Source organism: Sinohyriopsis cumingii, chromosome 3 (genome assembly GCF_028554795.1).
Source record: "Sinohyriopsis cumingii isolate HCF-2022 chromosome 3, ASM2855479v2, whole genome shotgun sequence".
NCBI lineage: Eukaryota > Metazoa > Mollusca > Bivalvia > Unionida > Unionidae > Sinohyriopsis > Sinohyriopsis cumingii.
The window spans coordinates 91,340,579-91,355,279 of NC_142963.1; the positions used below are offsets into that span (position 1 = coordinate 91,340,579).

Below are 14,701 nucleotides of genomic sequence, written 5' to 3' on the forward strand. Positions count from 1 at the left end.
AACCTGTTACCTTCATTAATGTTAAATAACTCAGTCTGATGATTTAGCTCTTGTTTGTTTGTTATCATGACACTAGTTGAGCCAGACACTGTTTTTGCATCCCATTATAGTCCATTAGAGAATTATTAAAATGTTTTCTCTGATTTGTCCTGGAAATTCTGTTATCAGTAAATAATGTTACTTACATTCAGAAGAAAGCAGTATTAAAGCCTAAACAAGGTCACTTTCACATTACAATTATTTTATTGAAATGCATATATTTTCATAAAATAAAACAACCTATGTTTATGTCCAGGTTAGTGTGGTGGATCAAACGTAATGCACTGGATTTTATGAAAATTGTGGAGAAAATATATAAGGAAGCTAATCAGAGTAATGATATTTTCTAGATCAGCTGCCAGAATCAGAGCCATGAGAAGCTTTCATTGACTATCTGGTTATCAAAAGCATTTTACCATGAGCACTTGGCAAAGTTGCACAGGGGAAAACATCTTGTATTCAGTGGTATTATCTCTGTTATTACATTTAGTTCTAATGCATACGATTATTCCCTATTGTCATGACACACAATTGCTGACACTATGCCAATAATGAAGAAAACTATTTTGAAAGTTATTTATCACACACAACATTTGTTGAAATGATTCCTGAGGGTGAATTATCATTGTGTGTGAAAGTCATGGAGAAGTTACTGATAGTGCACCAATTTATGTTATGACTTCCAATTTGACATTGTTTTTTTGTATTGCAGTCATCAACTGTCTTTATTTTACTGATTGGAAAAATAGTTGCTGATCAGAACTTGTTCTACACCATGCGTGTGTGACACAGGGAGTTGGAGCAGATCCAGCTGGATGTTATTGTATTACAATTATACTGTGATACCATTTCAGGATGAAACATTTACTTGGTTAATAAGTTTCTTTTACTCTTAATTCTGTAGATTGGAACAACAGTCACAGTACTGAACTTGTTCTACACTCTGCCTGTGAGACACAAGGAGTTTCATCGGAACCTAAAGAAGGAGTTTGCTAAGATGGCTCAGGTCCTCAATGCATATGCCATTGTCAGCCTTGGAGTGCGTCTGTCTTGCACCAACCAGACAGGGAAAGGGTGAGATAAAAAGCAATTCCAACCATTCATCACCTTTTATCATGTTGCAACTTGATATTTAGTAGACTTTTCCACCAGTGACTTAAACATGACTGATTTTTAATTTAGCACTCTCTGTTCAGAATTAATTTTTTTTTACATAAAAGCATGAATGAAAATGGGAAAGGGGTCAAGAGAAAGGAGGAGACTTTGTTAAGTTCTTTGTAAATAAAGTCATATTTTTTTTATAACATTTAGCAGCTAAAAGTTTTAGTGTACTATTACTTATTCAATGACAATGCTGACTTAGTGAACAGAATAACAAATATCCTAGAATTAAATGTATTTTTTAACTTCTTATATCACTGGTGAAAACCATTGAAATTATCAATCAAAACAAGGGGAATAAATTAAAGTTGGACGTCCCATGTAAATTCTTTTATTTAAAATTTTAACTGTTTCTGTGTCTTTTAAAGTTTTTACTGCACACAATTTTTCTTTTCTTCAGGAAGAAGACTATTGTGCTTTCAACAAATGGGAATATTTCAGTCAGAGAAAATATTTCAAATTTGTTTGGACCAAAGCAGGTATATTATATATACATCATATAAAATGATTTTCAGAGGTCCAGTTTTAGTTTATAGTTATAAACCCTAAAAAAGATAGTTCTTCTAGTGAAAATGAAAATTGAGTGCTGAGCTAATAAAGGACAAAAGCAAACAATGCAGATTCAATGCCAATTAAATCATAATTGCATTTTGAAAGACGAAAGCACAGATATATAACAAAGAATGAAGAAAAAAGAAATGAAATGAATAGATTTTGAAATTTTTTTAACCTTCCACTTTTCCTTGCTGCTAAACCCATTTGCATGATATTTCAGGAGCAGATTCATTACACTGACCGACAAATTAAGAGATTCTGCCAGGATACAATTTCATCATTAAATACATTACCTGATCATAATACTTTATTATATTGGAGGGGGGGAGAAAAAGTACTACCTCTCAAATCTATCCCTCCCAGGTTAAAACTGTATTACATATAAATGTAAAAGTTATCTACTCACTTAGGTGGCAGTTAGAGTAATCTCCCCTTGATAAAGGAATTTCTGCTTCAGTTAGGCTTCCTTGTCATGTACCTGCACTTCTTGCTGTCCCCTTACATTACTATAGCTGAATTGAAATATGTGAAGGTTGGTGTGAAAAATAGAAAACTTATCATATTGCTGAATTTTCCACTCTGGTTGGATACATACAGGTAAGTTTTCTTTATTAATCTAGTTGTAGTGCCCACTTCATAGTTGTATAAGTATACAGATACTCTCGTGAATCAGCCTCACCCACATAGTGGCATTAGGCACTAACTGCAGATACCCAGCTTAGTGCCTCAGTACCTAGGGGATGTCACTTCACTTTGTTCTTCATCCATTGCCACTTAAAGGTAGCCTTAATGTCAAGCTTGCGACGAAATTCAGAAGTTGCTGGGCGTGCTATGTGCGCATTAATGTGCGCAGAGGTTTTACAATGGCAGTTTTGAAAAATGATGGGAATTCCCTGGATGAGAGAGAGGTATTAATAACATCAGTTAGTGAAGGCAATACTGGATCTAAGCACTCAGGCAGCAATGATGTTGGAATTGGATCAAGTTCACATGACTTTGGTGCACTCTTCATCATGATTGTACGTACGAAATCCATAGAGACAGGTCCGAATGCTGCTAATGGTTGCCGCTCAAATTCTGTATCCCAACTGTATGGTGACGACGAGTCAATTGAAATTGTGGTGTCAAGCTTATCTCTAACGGTTTGTACCTTGTCACGGAAGAAATTTGCAAACATGTCCGGAAGGTTGACTGGAGAGAAGGTAGTTGGAAGTGGTGTAGATTTGTTCCTTGACATTAGCTTGTTAGTAATCTCGAAGAGCTCTTTGCAGCTGGAACTTTCCATGATCTTAGTAGTGTAGTGGGCTGATTTCACTGCATGGACTATATTTGTGACATTTTTCTTAGAGGCTTCATAGATTTGCTTATGAATAGTGAGTCTGGTGGAAAGCCAAAGCCTCTCAGCTTTATGGCGGTCTCTTTTAGGAGTGCGAAGCTGGTCCCTAACACTGCTATACCATGGAGAACACATTTGAATTGATACTCTGCACTTGGTAGCTGGTGCATGTTTGTCAAGCAATGAATGCAGGCAGTTATCGAGTTGTTCTGCAGTAGGAGGTAAGCAAGTTCATAAGTTAGCTTGGATGTCGTGCATTACACCGCTCCCTCGATAACTCGCGCCCGGATAACTCGCGATCCCGCTTATAACGCGGTGTCCGTCTTGGCTCCCGATTTTTTCCAGACAAAATGTATTTAAAATATCTTTAAAATACGCTGAACATGAAAAAAAATACGATAAGAATTGATAAATTAAACCTTGATACATTGCTCGTTTTATCATCGAAAATGGTGATTAATGCCCGTAAAAAAATAATCCATATTTTGCAATTTGCAAGCTCTAGAGAAGAATTAATTTCAGAGATCTCGAAAACGCTTAATTACGCGTATTTGGACGCCAATTTTTGATCTGGGACGCTGAAAATCACTGAGGCTGAAGTCCTCCGTACGCATGTAATAGGTGCGCGGGATATTTCAAAGATTTGCCGGTCCTGTTTCAGCCACCTGCTTTGTGGGAAAATGTGTTGATCAGTTTACTGTGCTGATATTTACAATGACAGAATTCAGTGACTGAAAGACTCTTTGATGTACTGTTGCTATTTCATAAGAGTACATTAAAAAAAAAAAGAACGTGATGCAACAGCTAGGCGGCTAGTTCAAAGGCTTTGACTTGGCGGCCGAGTGAGAAAATATACTGATATTTAGTGATTGAATTCAGAGGCAGAAAGACCCAGTTTTAAAATCCTAGCGAGACCTCTGTTTAAAGATATCATATATTATGTAAGTTTTTAGGATAAATAGTTGTCATTATACTGTAAATAAACAGTCAGGTGAAATAGCGATCAATGAAAACTTCTGGTAAATGTTAACAGGTGGCAACAGAGAATGAAATAAACACCAATTAAACGACTTCCTGTGTGAAAGTCACGTTCTAATCCTTTAATTCCGTTTCAGTGTAAATATTATAATCACAACATAGTCTGTTCATTGAAAACATGAAAAGAGTCAATCGACCGTCACATCGAAACCCGTGAGTACTTCTGTGAGAACCTAATTACATGTACATGCCGGCTTTGTTTTGATCAACAACTTGGGGAAGTGTTTGTTGCATTAAAAAAAAAAATCGATTACAAGAGACCTCGGGTGCTGGATTAAGGGTCTTGGAGCTGCCTTTGACGTAAAGCAAAACAGTAACAGAGACAACGACGATGATAGTGACTTCAAATGTTTCAGTGAAACCGATGTCATTAATGCCGAGGCTGTTTGGGAGAAATTAGTACAGACTCATGGTCCTGAGATGGGCGTTTCTCTTGGTGGAGGAGTGGATTTGTGCTGACAATGATTGTCCTACAGCCGAATACATGTCAGATGAAACTATAATTATTTCTATAGCGAACAAATTTGCAGCAGAAGACGATTCTAACTGGAGTAACACAAGTGTTGAAAGTGATGCAAACACAGATGTTGCACCCCCACCCCTCTGCACAGGAAGCAAATATTTTGATATTGCCATAAGGTGGCTGGAGACCCAAAATGTTGACTACGTAAAGCTCATGCAGTTGAGAAATCTGAGGGATTTTGCTCGGCGGCAGAGAAACCAAGGAGTAACACACACAAAAAAATTAACTGATTTTTTCAAAAAGTGAATTGATATTTGTCAAGCGTGGCACAAACGGCAAGTATTAACTTGTTCTAATTTACGTTGTTTTAAATTTGTAGACCAATTAAACATGTCAGTACTGATTAACTCGTTTTTTTTTTGTTTTCCATTTTACTTCTATCGCATTCAAATCTATCTATCTATCGTTCGATCGACACTGTTTCTCGAAAAGAGTCGATCTTTTGTGTATAAAAAACTTCTAATTTGGCTCAAACAATAAAACTAGAATGCATATAATTCAACATAAAACTTAGTGACGTAGTACACAATGTGTGAAGTGGTACACATGTTCAGCGAACGGAAACCACGTGGAATAATCTTTTCGATGATCGCCTCAATATACTGTAATTTATCCTGAAATTTTTAATGTTGTCCTATGAGAAAATAATAAAGTACACCGTTATGAAGAGATATTTATTAACAGTTAATCTCAGAACGATTATAAAGTGAGTATTCAACAGTATAATCTGCCTACCCCTCCCCCTTTATTTTTCCGTTATGTCGTCAATCACTTTATTGGTTTTGGGCTTATTTTATAGGTCCCTCGATAACTCGCCCCTCGCTTATAGTGCGGTCGATGTTTCTGGACCCCGATGTGCGCGAGTTATCGAGGGAGTGGTGTAGTTTGGTTCTATTTATCATACGGAGGTTCCTCTTAGTAGCAGATAAAGGTGGAGGGTTAGGGACTGATACGTCAAGATGGCGTATAATACAGAGGTGATCTGATGCAAGGTCATGGAATACCAGGGAGGACCGTAGAATGTTATCATCAGGTCTATGAAGAATCCAGTCTAAAATGTGACCATGTTTATGGGTGGGTTGGTTAACTGACTGTTTCAGGTTGAAAACATTAATGAAATCTATGAGTTTTGATGTATTTGGGTTTTCGGGACAGTCAAAGTGAAAGTTGAAGTTTCCAAGAATAACCAGGTTGCCACCTATCGAATTTCCATAGTCCAGGAGATTCCGAAACTGCTCCAAAAAGATAGAGTCAGCCAGCTTGTTTTTTTCTACTAGGAGGAGGGCAGTATAGGCAGAAAAAATGGATTGACCTTTGCTCCAGTGTGAGTGTGGTTTGGACTAGTTCAAATGATGTATGGTCGAAATTGAATGTTGTGGTGTGGTTAAGACGTTTTATCATGGTGTTCTTTGTGATGACAGCAATTCCACCTCCACGAGAATTACGGGGGAACGGCTTGATGGAGTAACCAGTGGGTGTGAGATCCGCACACTTGGGCTCATCGCCTGATGTTTTTAGCCATGTTTCTGTCAGGAAAAGTAGGTCAATATTCTGGTCGTTGATATCATACAGACATTTAAACCCAGTTAAAAGATAAAATATGAATTTCACTTAACAAGACTTCTTGAATTGGTATTTATTTTAGTTAATTTAAATCTTGCAAAATATATGATTTCTTATTAATATTTGTAAATTTTATGATGGTGTGATCATGACTTTTTAATGTTTTGGAGAAAAGGAGCCGTATATTTGCCTGTTCTATAAGAATCAAATGAGATCCCCACCTACCACAATTTTATAAATTTCACAAGTTATCTGGGCATGCTAAAATGCGGAAATGGCATGTTAGAATATAGTTTCTCATAAAATGGACAACCTGTACTTGTGGTTTAGAAGTAAATGCAGATGGAACCTTGAAAAATTGACAATCTTTCCAGATTTCCAGATTATTATGGTAATATTTCATTTTACATAATTTTTATTGTTTGTTCATGAAACCTAAGTTTTATAACAAATAGAACTGAAAAGCAAAGAACATATAGAAGACCACGTGTCACAGATTGGCAGAACCTGACCTTTGCAGTGTGTCATAAGAAATGGAACTTGACCTAAAAAAAAGACCAAATGCTTTAAATACATAACATTTGTGCCTGTGCAAAGTAAGAATTTAAATTGATCCAAAATGATCAGTTAGCATATACCCCTAGACAAAGACCTAAGTTTTCTTATGTTATTATCATAACCAGTAACATTATACAAGTCCAAAGAATTAGTAAAAATAATTATCTAATTTAACTTCTTCCTCTTCATCTGTGAAATAAAGACATATTTCAGTTTTATAAAGACTTAAATTAGCAACATGATGACTCTGACCTTTAGCTGTCCACGTTGTTCAGATGTCCATTTCCCATGAACCCTGTAAATCTTACAGTTATCGGGACTTCCCAGGGTATAAACACCTGAACCCTGTCAATTACATAGCTGTGAGCACTTCAACTTCCCAGGGCACAAATATATGAGCCCTGTAAATCACATGAATATAGGGACTTAACTTCCCAGGGTATAAAAAGTGTAACTTTTAAGTTGACAATGAGTGCTAAAGCAAATCTGTGCATGCCAGCATTCATTTTTGTCTCAACTGTACATTATATCAAGATATAGCTATCACTCCCCAGTGTCAGCAGTATCACCATTCATATTATTGTGTACAAGTCAGATATTGGGGAAGATCATTGCACATGCTAAGGTGAGAACACTTATTTACTTTGCAGGTACAAAGTCTTTTGGAATTCAAACAGACTAAAATAGGGGAGGCTGTTTGTGCTGAGTTTGGAGTTCCAGAGGCTGAAGGGGAAAATTCCCATGGATTAAAGTATGTGTTTTAGATTGAAATAAACAGCCAATTCTGCCTTAAAGGTTATCTTTATCAAGAAATCACCTGTATAAAATGGACAGTTTTTCAAAATCCCATAAGGCAGAATATTTCAGTACAGTTCAGTCTTGGGATGCATTGTTGGTTTAGGTGTATATACATGCATAACACACATGGATATATATTGATCAAAATAAATTACAGATTACACTGGATTAATTGAAATGTTCAGCAGAGTAGAAACAACTAAAACAGAATATATGTATGCACATGCTTTGCTCAAATGTTGGTCCTTTGGAGGAATTCTCATCATTTTCATGCATTATTGCTTGACAGATATGTTGATAAAAAAAAATTTTATAGCACTGTTTTAACTGTGTTGAACATAATCCTTTTCAGATCCTTATGTGTAATGACTAGCAAGAATTCATTCTTTCCCATGTAGTTAAAAATGCAAATTTTCAAGACACATGGTAGTGCTGAGACCTCATCTATCGCTAATAATTTAAATCTCATACATTTTCTATTATCTTAATGATACACCAGTTTGTATGTTTCTTTTCAGAGTGGAGGGCTTTGTATCCAAATGTGACCATGGACTAGGAAGAAGCAGTACGGACAGACAGTTTTTCTTCATTAATAAAAGGCCATGTGATTTACCCAAGGTAAAGTTAGGTTAAAAACCTAACTAATGATAGGTTAAAAACCTAACTAATAAGGTTATTCAGTTTTAGACATAGCATTAACACTGAAGTAGATTGTCAGTGAATTGTTCATCAGTTGAAGTGAAGTGATTTATATTTGTGTGTAAGTTTCATGGTTTTGCCAAAAAGTGACATTTTCATTGACACTTAAAATCTTGTAAAAATGGAATGGAGTTCTGTTGTAGAATAGTGTCCTATAGCTTCCAAAGATTGATCATTGTTCAATACTTTTTTTTAATACTACTGCCTCTATAAAGACAAAGGTATGTAATAATTCTTGTGTCCATCTGTCTTTCTGTCTGGCTTTTGTTAATGCAGCTAGTCTTATAAATACAATATTCATCACCTGAAGATGCACGTCAGCAAATCTCTGTTCCAGTAATCTTGTTAGAGTTCTTCTCTTTTTTTGTCTTGTAGTTTGAAGCATTGTTTAGCACAATCTCATTAGAACAACTAGTCATGCAGGTTTGATGAGTTCCCATAAAATTTGGTAAATGTCATGGTAAAGATGCACATGTCAACAAATTAGTTAATTCATGCAATTTTGTTACAGTTTTTGCCCTTTTTCCTTTGTAGCTTAACGTAATGTATGATAAATCTTGTTCGTGCAGATAGTCTTTCAATTTTTGATGGATTGCCATGAAACTTGTTAAATGTTGTCATCACCAGAAGATGAGCGTGGCAACAAATGACTCTACTCCTGCTTTATTTGTTAGTGTTATTGCCCTTTTTGTCTTGTATCCTCATGCACAGTATATGACACAATTACTGCAACTAGTCCTGCAGATTATCTTGCAGTGTTTATGGACTACCATAAATTAGTGAATATAACACACTGTTATCCACATTATTCCCTACCATGCACCCCCCCCAGAGTATGTATGTCCACATGTTATACAATATAGCTTACTTGTATATCATAGCCCTACATGTAGCTTACTTGTATGTGATAGTCCTACATGTAGCTTACTTGTATATCAGAGTCCTACATGTAGCTTACTGGTATATCATAATCCTACGTGTAGCTTACTTGTATATCATAGTCCTACATGTAGCTTACTTGTAATATCATAGTCCTACATGTAGCTTACTTGTATATCATAGTCCTGCATGTAGCTTACTTGTATATCATAGTCCTACATGTAGCTTACTGGTCTATCATAGGCCTGCATGTAGCTTACTTGTATATCATAGCCCTACATATAGCTTACTTGTATGTCATAGTCCTACATGTAGCTTACTTGTATATCATAGTCCTACATGTAGCTGACTTGTATATGAAAGTCCTACATATAGCTTATTTAACCACTTTGGTGGCCTAATGGTTAGAGTGTCCTCTAATGTGGGAGATCGTGGGTTCAGTCCCCGGCCAAGTCATACCAAAGACTTATAAAAATGTTACCGACAGCTGCCTCACTTGGAGCTCAGCATTAAGAGGTTAGTGTTAGGACTGGTTGGCCAGGTGTCAGGATAATGTGACTGGGTGGGACTTCATGCTACATGTCTGCGGCATGATGCCCCAGTGCTAGACATCACTATAAACTGCCACACTGCAGACATCGTAGTGATCTGACTGAAAAATTGTAAAGCTATGTTAAAAATCCAAATCACACACACACACACATAGCTTACTTGTATGTCATAGTCCTACATATAGCTTACTTGTTTGTCATAGTCCTACATGTAGCTTACTTGTATATCATAACCCTACATATAGCTTACTTGTATATCATAGTCCTACATGTAGCTTACTTGTATATCTGTCACCAAACAGAAATTGATATAATTTTTTTTCCTCCTGCACTTCACTTCATGTCACCAAAAATGGCCTCGCATGCATTTGTGGATATGTCCTGTGGCCCCCAAAATTTGCATCAGTTATCTTGACACCAACAGTCTTTATGGCTAAGCAATGATGCCACCATGCCTGTTGGTGGGTTTCAGTGGGTCAGTCCTGAGAGCATGAACATAAACAAATATAAAAGTGACAGTGATATTGGGTACTGTTATGAAAATGACCTGGAGTATCCAGATAGGCTTCATGGCAGCCACAGTGGTATCACTGGAAATGCCATCAGTGCTGCAGGATTGGTCGTCACAGTATCAGTTCCAAATTATAAATGAAACTGAATGCAAGTATAAAGAATCTATTAGTACTGAAACTGAGAATTGAAAACAATTACATAGTTCACATATGAAGCATTCAGCTGTGGCTAGGGATGCATAAATGCAAAGTCTACAGATTGTTACAGTTGGCCAGAGTGCATGTATGGTTCCATACATTCAAATAAATACAAACCTGTGCACAAAGGCCATGAACAAGTTTGAGAAGGATTTCTTCAAAGTCATGAACAGTGCTGTGTTTAAAAAGACTGGAGAATCTTTGGAAATGGATTCATGTTGACCTTGTCCATGATGGTGAACGAGACAAGCTTTGCAGGCTTATTGCTGGAAGGTCTTCGTTGGTGGACTCATTGCCATACACAGTAAAAATTTGAATCTGAAGCTGATATAGCCTCTCTGTTGGCGTGTCTGTGTTGGACCACACTGCTCAAGTGTGAGTTTTATTATCAGACTGTGGAATAGTGATAACATTAGGATGCTGTACACAAACTCATTGATGCACATTTCCACCAATGATCAAGACAGACAACACAGAGGGGAAAGAATGGGAGAAGGCATTTAATATGAACCTCTTGGGAATGAAAGTCATTGTCTGTACTTGCAGACTCTTGATACATACAAAGACAGTCCTGATTATGTTGGACAACTCTTTGGTGATGAATTACCTCCTCAGGTAAGTGGGAACAAAATAACTGAAATTTGATGTGTTATGGTTTGTGTACTGATGTGTCCAATACCATATCTTAGTACAATTTGATGTGTTATGGTTTATGTACTGATGTGTCCAATACCATATCTTAGTACAATTTGATGTGTTATGGTTTATGTACTGATGTGTCCAATACCATATCTTAGTACAATTTAGGCACATTGCAGGGTAGCTCAGTGACCTGGTCGTTTTGTTGTCAATTAGCAGTCAACTGTTTCATCTGAAGCATTCTCCATCCATCTTTTACTGAGTTTGTGCCTAATGGGAGTGTCAGATGATAGACTTTGTGACAAAATGGAACAGAAAACTGCCCACCTTTGTCTCCACATACCAGACCCAGAGGCCTGTGATATTAGTCAGCTGGGGGTTGGGATGGATGTTGGTCCCTGCTTTTCCCCCCAGTGGTCCTGATTCTTAAGGTAGTTAAGAAGGTTAGGAGCCAGTCTTTTCAGGTATTTTCTGATTGCTTCTATAATGATGGGGAAAAGTCTTAGGTCAGTGGTTTACACCATGTCATGATGGACAATTAAGGGAAGATAATGGCAACTCTCCATATTGTTCAAGCAGATCAGATTGAGGGTATTTCATCGGTGTCCAGATAAGCACCATCATGCCTGGCTCTTATCAGGGTGAAAGAATTTAGCACTTCAATTGCAGAGGGAATCTTGACAGATAGAAGGCATATGAAGTGAATTGGTATGTTGTTATCATCAGTTGTCACACCAACGATGTCATTCCCTTCCTAACTTCAGTTCCTTAGTTTGACTAACATCTTCCTTTCCTCTTTGAGGAAAAGTTAGCTCCTTTTAGAATTAAAAGGTATTATTCAACGATTTTTTTATGCAGTCAGAGATCATGGGAGAGAAGATATGGATCACAACAGTGAACTTTCTGACTTGTCCAATTTTAACCTGGTCAAGCCCCTTTCACTCACATTGTTTCTCAAATGGAACATCCCAGAGTCTTGAAATGGCTTAACTCTCCCTATTTTGACCCCTGTCTTCAGCTTTGCTGAATCTTTTATCTTGTAAGACTTGCTTCCATATAGCACTAACTTCAGCATGCCTTTCCCATGGACCAGAATTGCCTGCTATTCTGATCCTATGATACAGTCATACTGATGTCACTAAGAACAGGTCAGTCAAAAAATAGCCATCCATCCTCTCTTTAATTTATCTGTTGGCCCTGGATTGCTGAGTGGTGTATAGCACTCTTCTTGAGTCTCACAAGTGAATGTGATGTTTCCATTCAAGATTTTGTGGAGTAATTCTGCATGCTCAGTCTACTTTCTGAAGCTTGTATCTATGCAATATAGTATCACAGAGGTTAAAGTTGAACTTTGTTTAGCCTCTTGTGGTTGCCCAGATGGTTACCAGACTCCATGTATCATAGCACAGTTTTTGCTTCAGGCATGAGATCACAAGCTTTCACAGTATTTGCCCAGGAAACATTTGTCTGTAAGGCAACACCAATTTGAGAAACCAGATAGTGTTTGGCTTGCACAGAAAGGTAATTAATTTCATACCTTTCTAGTTATTGGTATGTATATTTGATTTAATTTAATGTCTGTTTGTAAGTTTTAATATTATTTATTTCATTACATGTTAAAGTAATTTTCTTTTGTTTACTGGAATTTGATATTTTCCAGACATTAGTTTGACCTGACCATTTATTTGTAAACACCTTATGCTGACCTAGTTTCTGACCTTGATTCAAATTCAAACTTCTTTTTTTATATTTATTATTAAAATGTGATTGATGATAGTGAAATTGAGGCTGTCTGGGACTACGTGACTTTAGACTTTAAAAGCTTCTACGATGTTCTATAAATTCTGGTTTTACCTGAGGTTTGACCCTCATCTGGGAATCTGTTTTGCATCTCAGGTTAATGTATAACCTTTGTCAGTAGAGAATTTAATCAGTTAGGCATTCTACCTTTTAGACTGAAAGGTGTTTTATTGTGACCAGTTGCATTGAAATTTTATTTTATGGAATTATTAATTCTTTTTCCTGGAAATATTTGAGTGCTCATACAGAATTATTGGACAAAGGCATTTATTTAAATTTTATTCGGAATTCAAAGTTGGAATATTTTCTGTGGTTCATCAAAACTGTAGACACATTCATACTATAAAGGCTATAGCGTATGTCATTGCCTGCCATTTTGGATTTTGGTTGGGACTCAAACTCAAATTCATTAGAACATTACATTACTAGGACTAATAATTTTTAATTCTTGGATTATTGTTGGATTATTTTTGGATTTGATTCTTAAAGCCAGAAGTTCTCTTCCTCATTTTTACATTGTTTTTCCAGGGAAATAAATTATTTGTTAAATTTTACACAGCTTGTTGTTTTCACTTTTTCTTTGTTACTGTTGATGAGAGCCTAAACACATAACAAAGAAATTGGGACCTCGTCCTTGGATATTTTAATTTTTTACAATTTTGAAATTTTTAGTGAAATCAGCAAGCTTTTTCTAAAATGTCATCAGAAGTGGAAATCTTTCTTTCAAGTCCTACTCAGGACCAGTTAGATCTTTTGAAAAAAGATGGATTGATTGAACTTGCTAGAAAATATGATATTTCTTAGGCAAAAGCTTCCTTAACAAAGCAAGAAATAAAAAAAAGGGGTCCAGTTTTGGTAGAAAAGAATGTGTTGGATAAAAGTGCTTCGGTTTCAATCAGTAAGTCTGTATCAGACTCTGACATAAAAGTAAAGGAATTAAAATTAAAATACAAGATGGAATTGGAGTTGAGGAAGCAGGAACTTCAGAAAGATAAAAAAGAAAAACAAATGCAGTTGATTTGGAGAAAGAGAAAGAACAAATGAAATTGGAGAAAGAGAAAGTACAAATGAAATTGGAGAGAGAGAAAGAACAAATGAAATTGGAGAAAGGGAAAGTACAAATGAAATTGGAGAGAAAGAAAGAACAAATGAAATTGGAGAAAGAGAAAGTACAAATGAAATTGGAAAGAGAGAAAGAACAAATGAAATTGGAGAAAGAGAAAGAACAAATGAAATTGAAGAAAGATAAAGAACAAATGAAATTGGAGAAAGAGAAAGAACAAATGAAATTGGAGAACGAGAAAAAACAAATGTTATTACAAAAAGAAGAAAAACAAATGCAGTTACAATTTAAGAAAGAGACGAGAGAGAGGAAAGAGAAAGAAAAATATGCAAATGCAGTTAGATAAGGAAGAAAGAGAAAGAAAGACAAATGCAGTTACAAAAAGAACAAATACAGTTGCAAGAAAAACGAATGCAAGTAGATAAGTAAGAAAGAGAGGGAATATCAGTTTAGAATAAAAGAAATGTAGTTAGCTAGTGAAAAGTACATTCCCACTTCAAATACAAATTTAAGTTTTGATGTCGCAAAGAATGTTAGGTTAGTGCTCCCTTTCAGAGAAAGAGAAGTAGACAAATATTTTACTCATTTTGAAAAAGTTGCTGAAAATTTGAAATGGCCAAGGGCATTGGACTTAATTATTACAATGTGTACTTGTTGGTAAAGCTAGTGATATTTACCGTTCACTGTCAGTTCAACGAAGTGGTGGCTATGATATGGTCAAAGAATGCATCTTAAGGGGTTATAAGTTAGTCCCTGAACCTTATCGACAAAAATTCAGAAACTATAAAA

At 36.1% G+C, this 14,701-nt stretch overlaps 1 protein-coding gene across 6 annotated transcripts in view; it reads left to right on the forward strand.

Moving 5' to 3' along the window:
- The window catches only part of LOC149803278 (mismatch repair endonuclease PMS2-like), a 163,936-nt gene that overhangs the window by 31,719 nt on the left and 117,516 nt on the right, over positions 1 to 14,701 (forward strand). For all 6 annotated transcript variants that reach the window (XM_089952949.1, XM_089952950.1, XM_089952952.1 and 3 more), the window contains 4 exons: positions 944 to 1,113; positions 1,601 to 1,679; positions 7,424 to 7,524; positions 8,090 to 8,189. In XM_089952949.1, the coding sequence (XP_089809075.1) occupies positions 944 to 1,113; positions 1,601 to 1,679; positions 7,424 to 7,524; positions 8,090 to 8,189 (450 nt within the window). The remainder of the gene's footprint in view (positions 1 to 943; positions 1,114 to 1,600; positions 1,680 to 7,423; positions 7,525 to 8,089; positions 8,190 to 14,701) is intronic.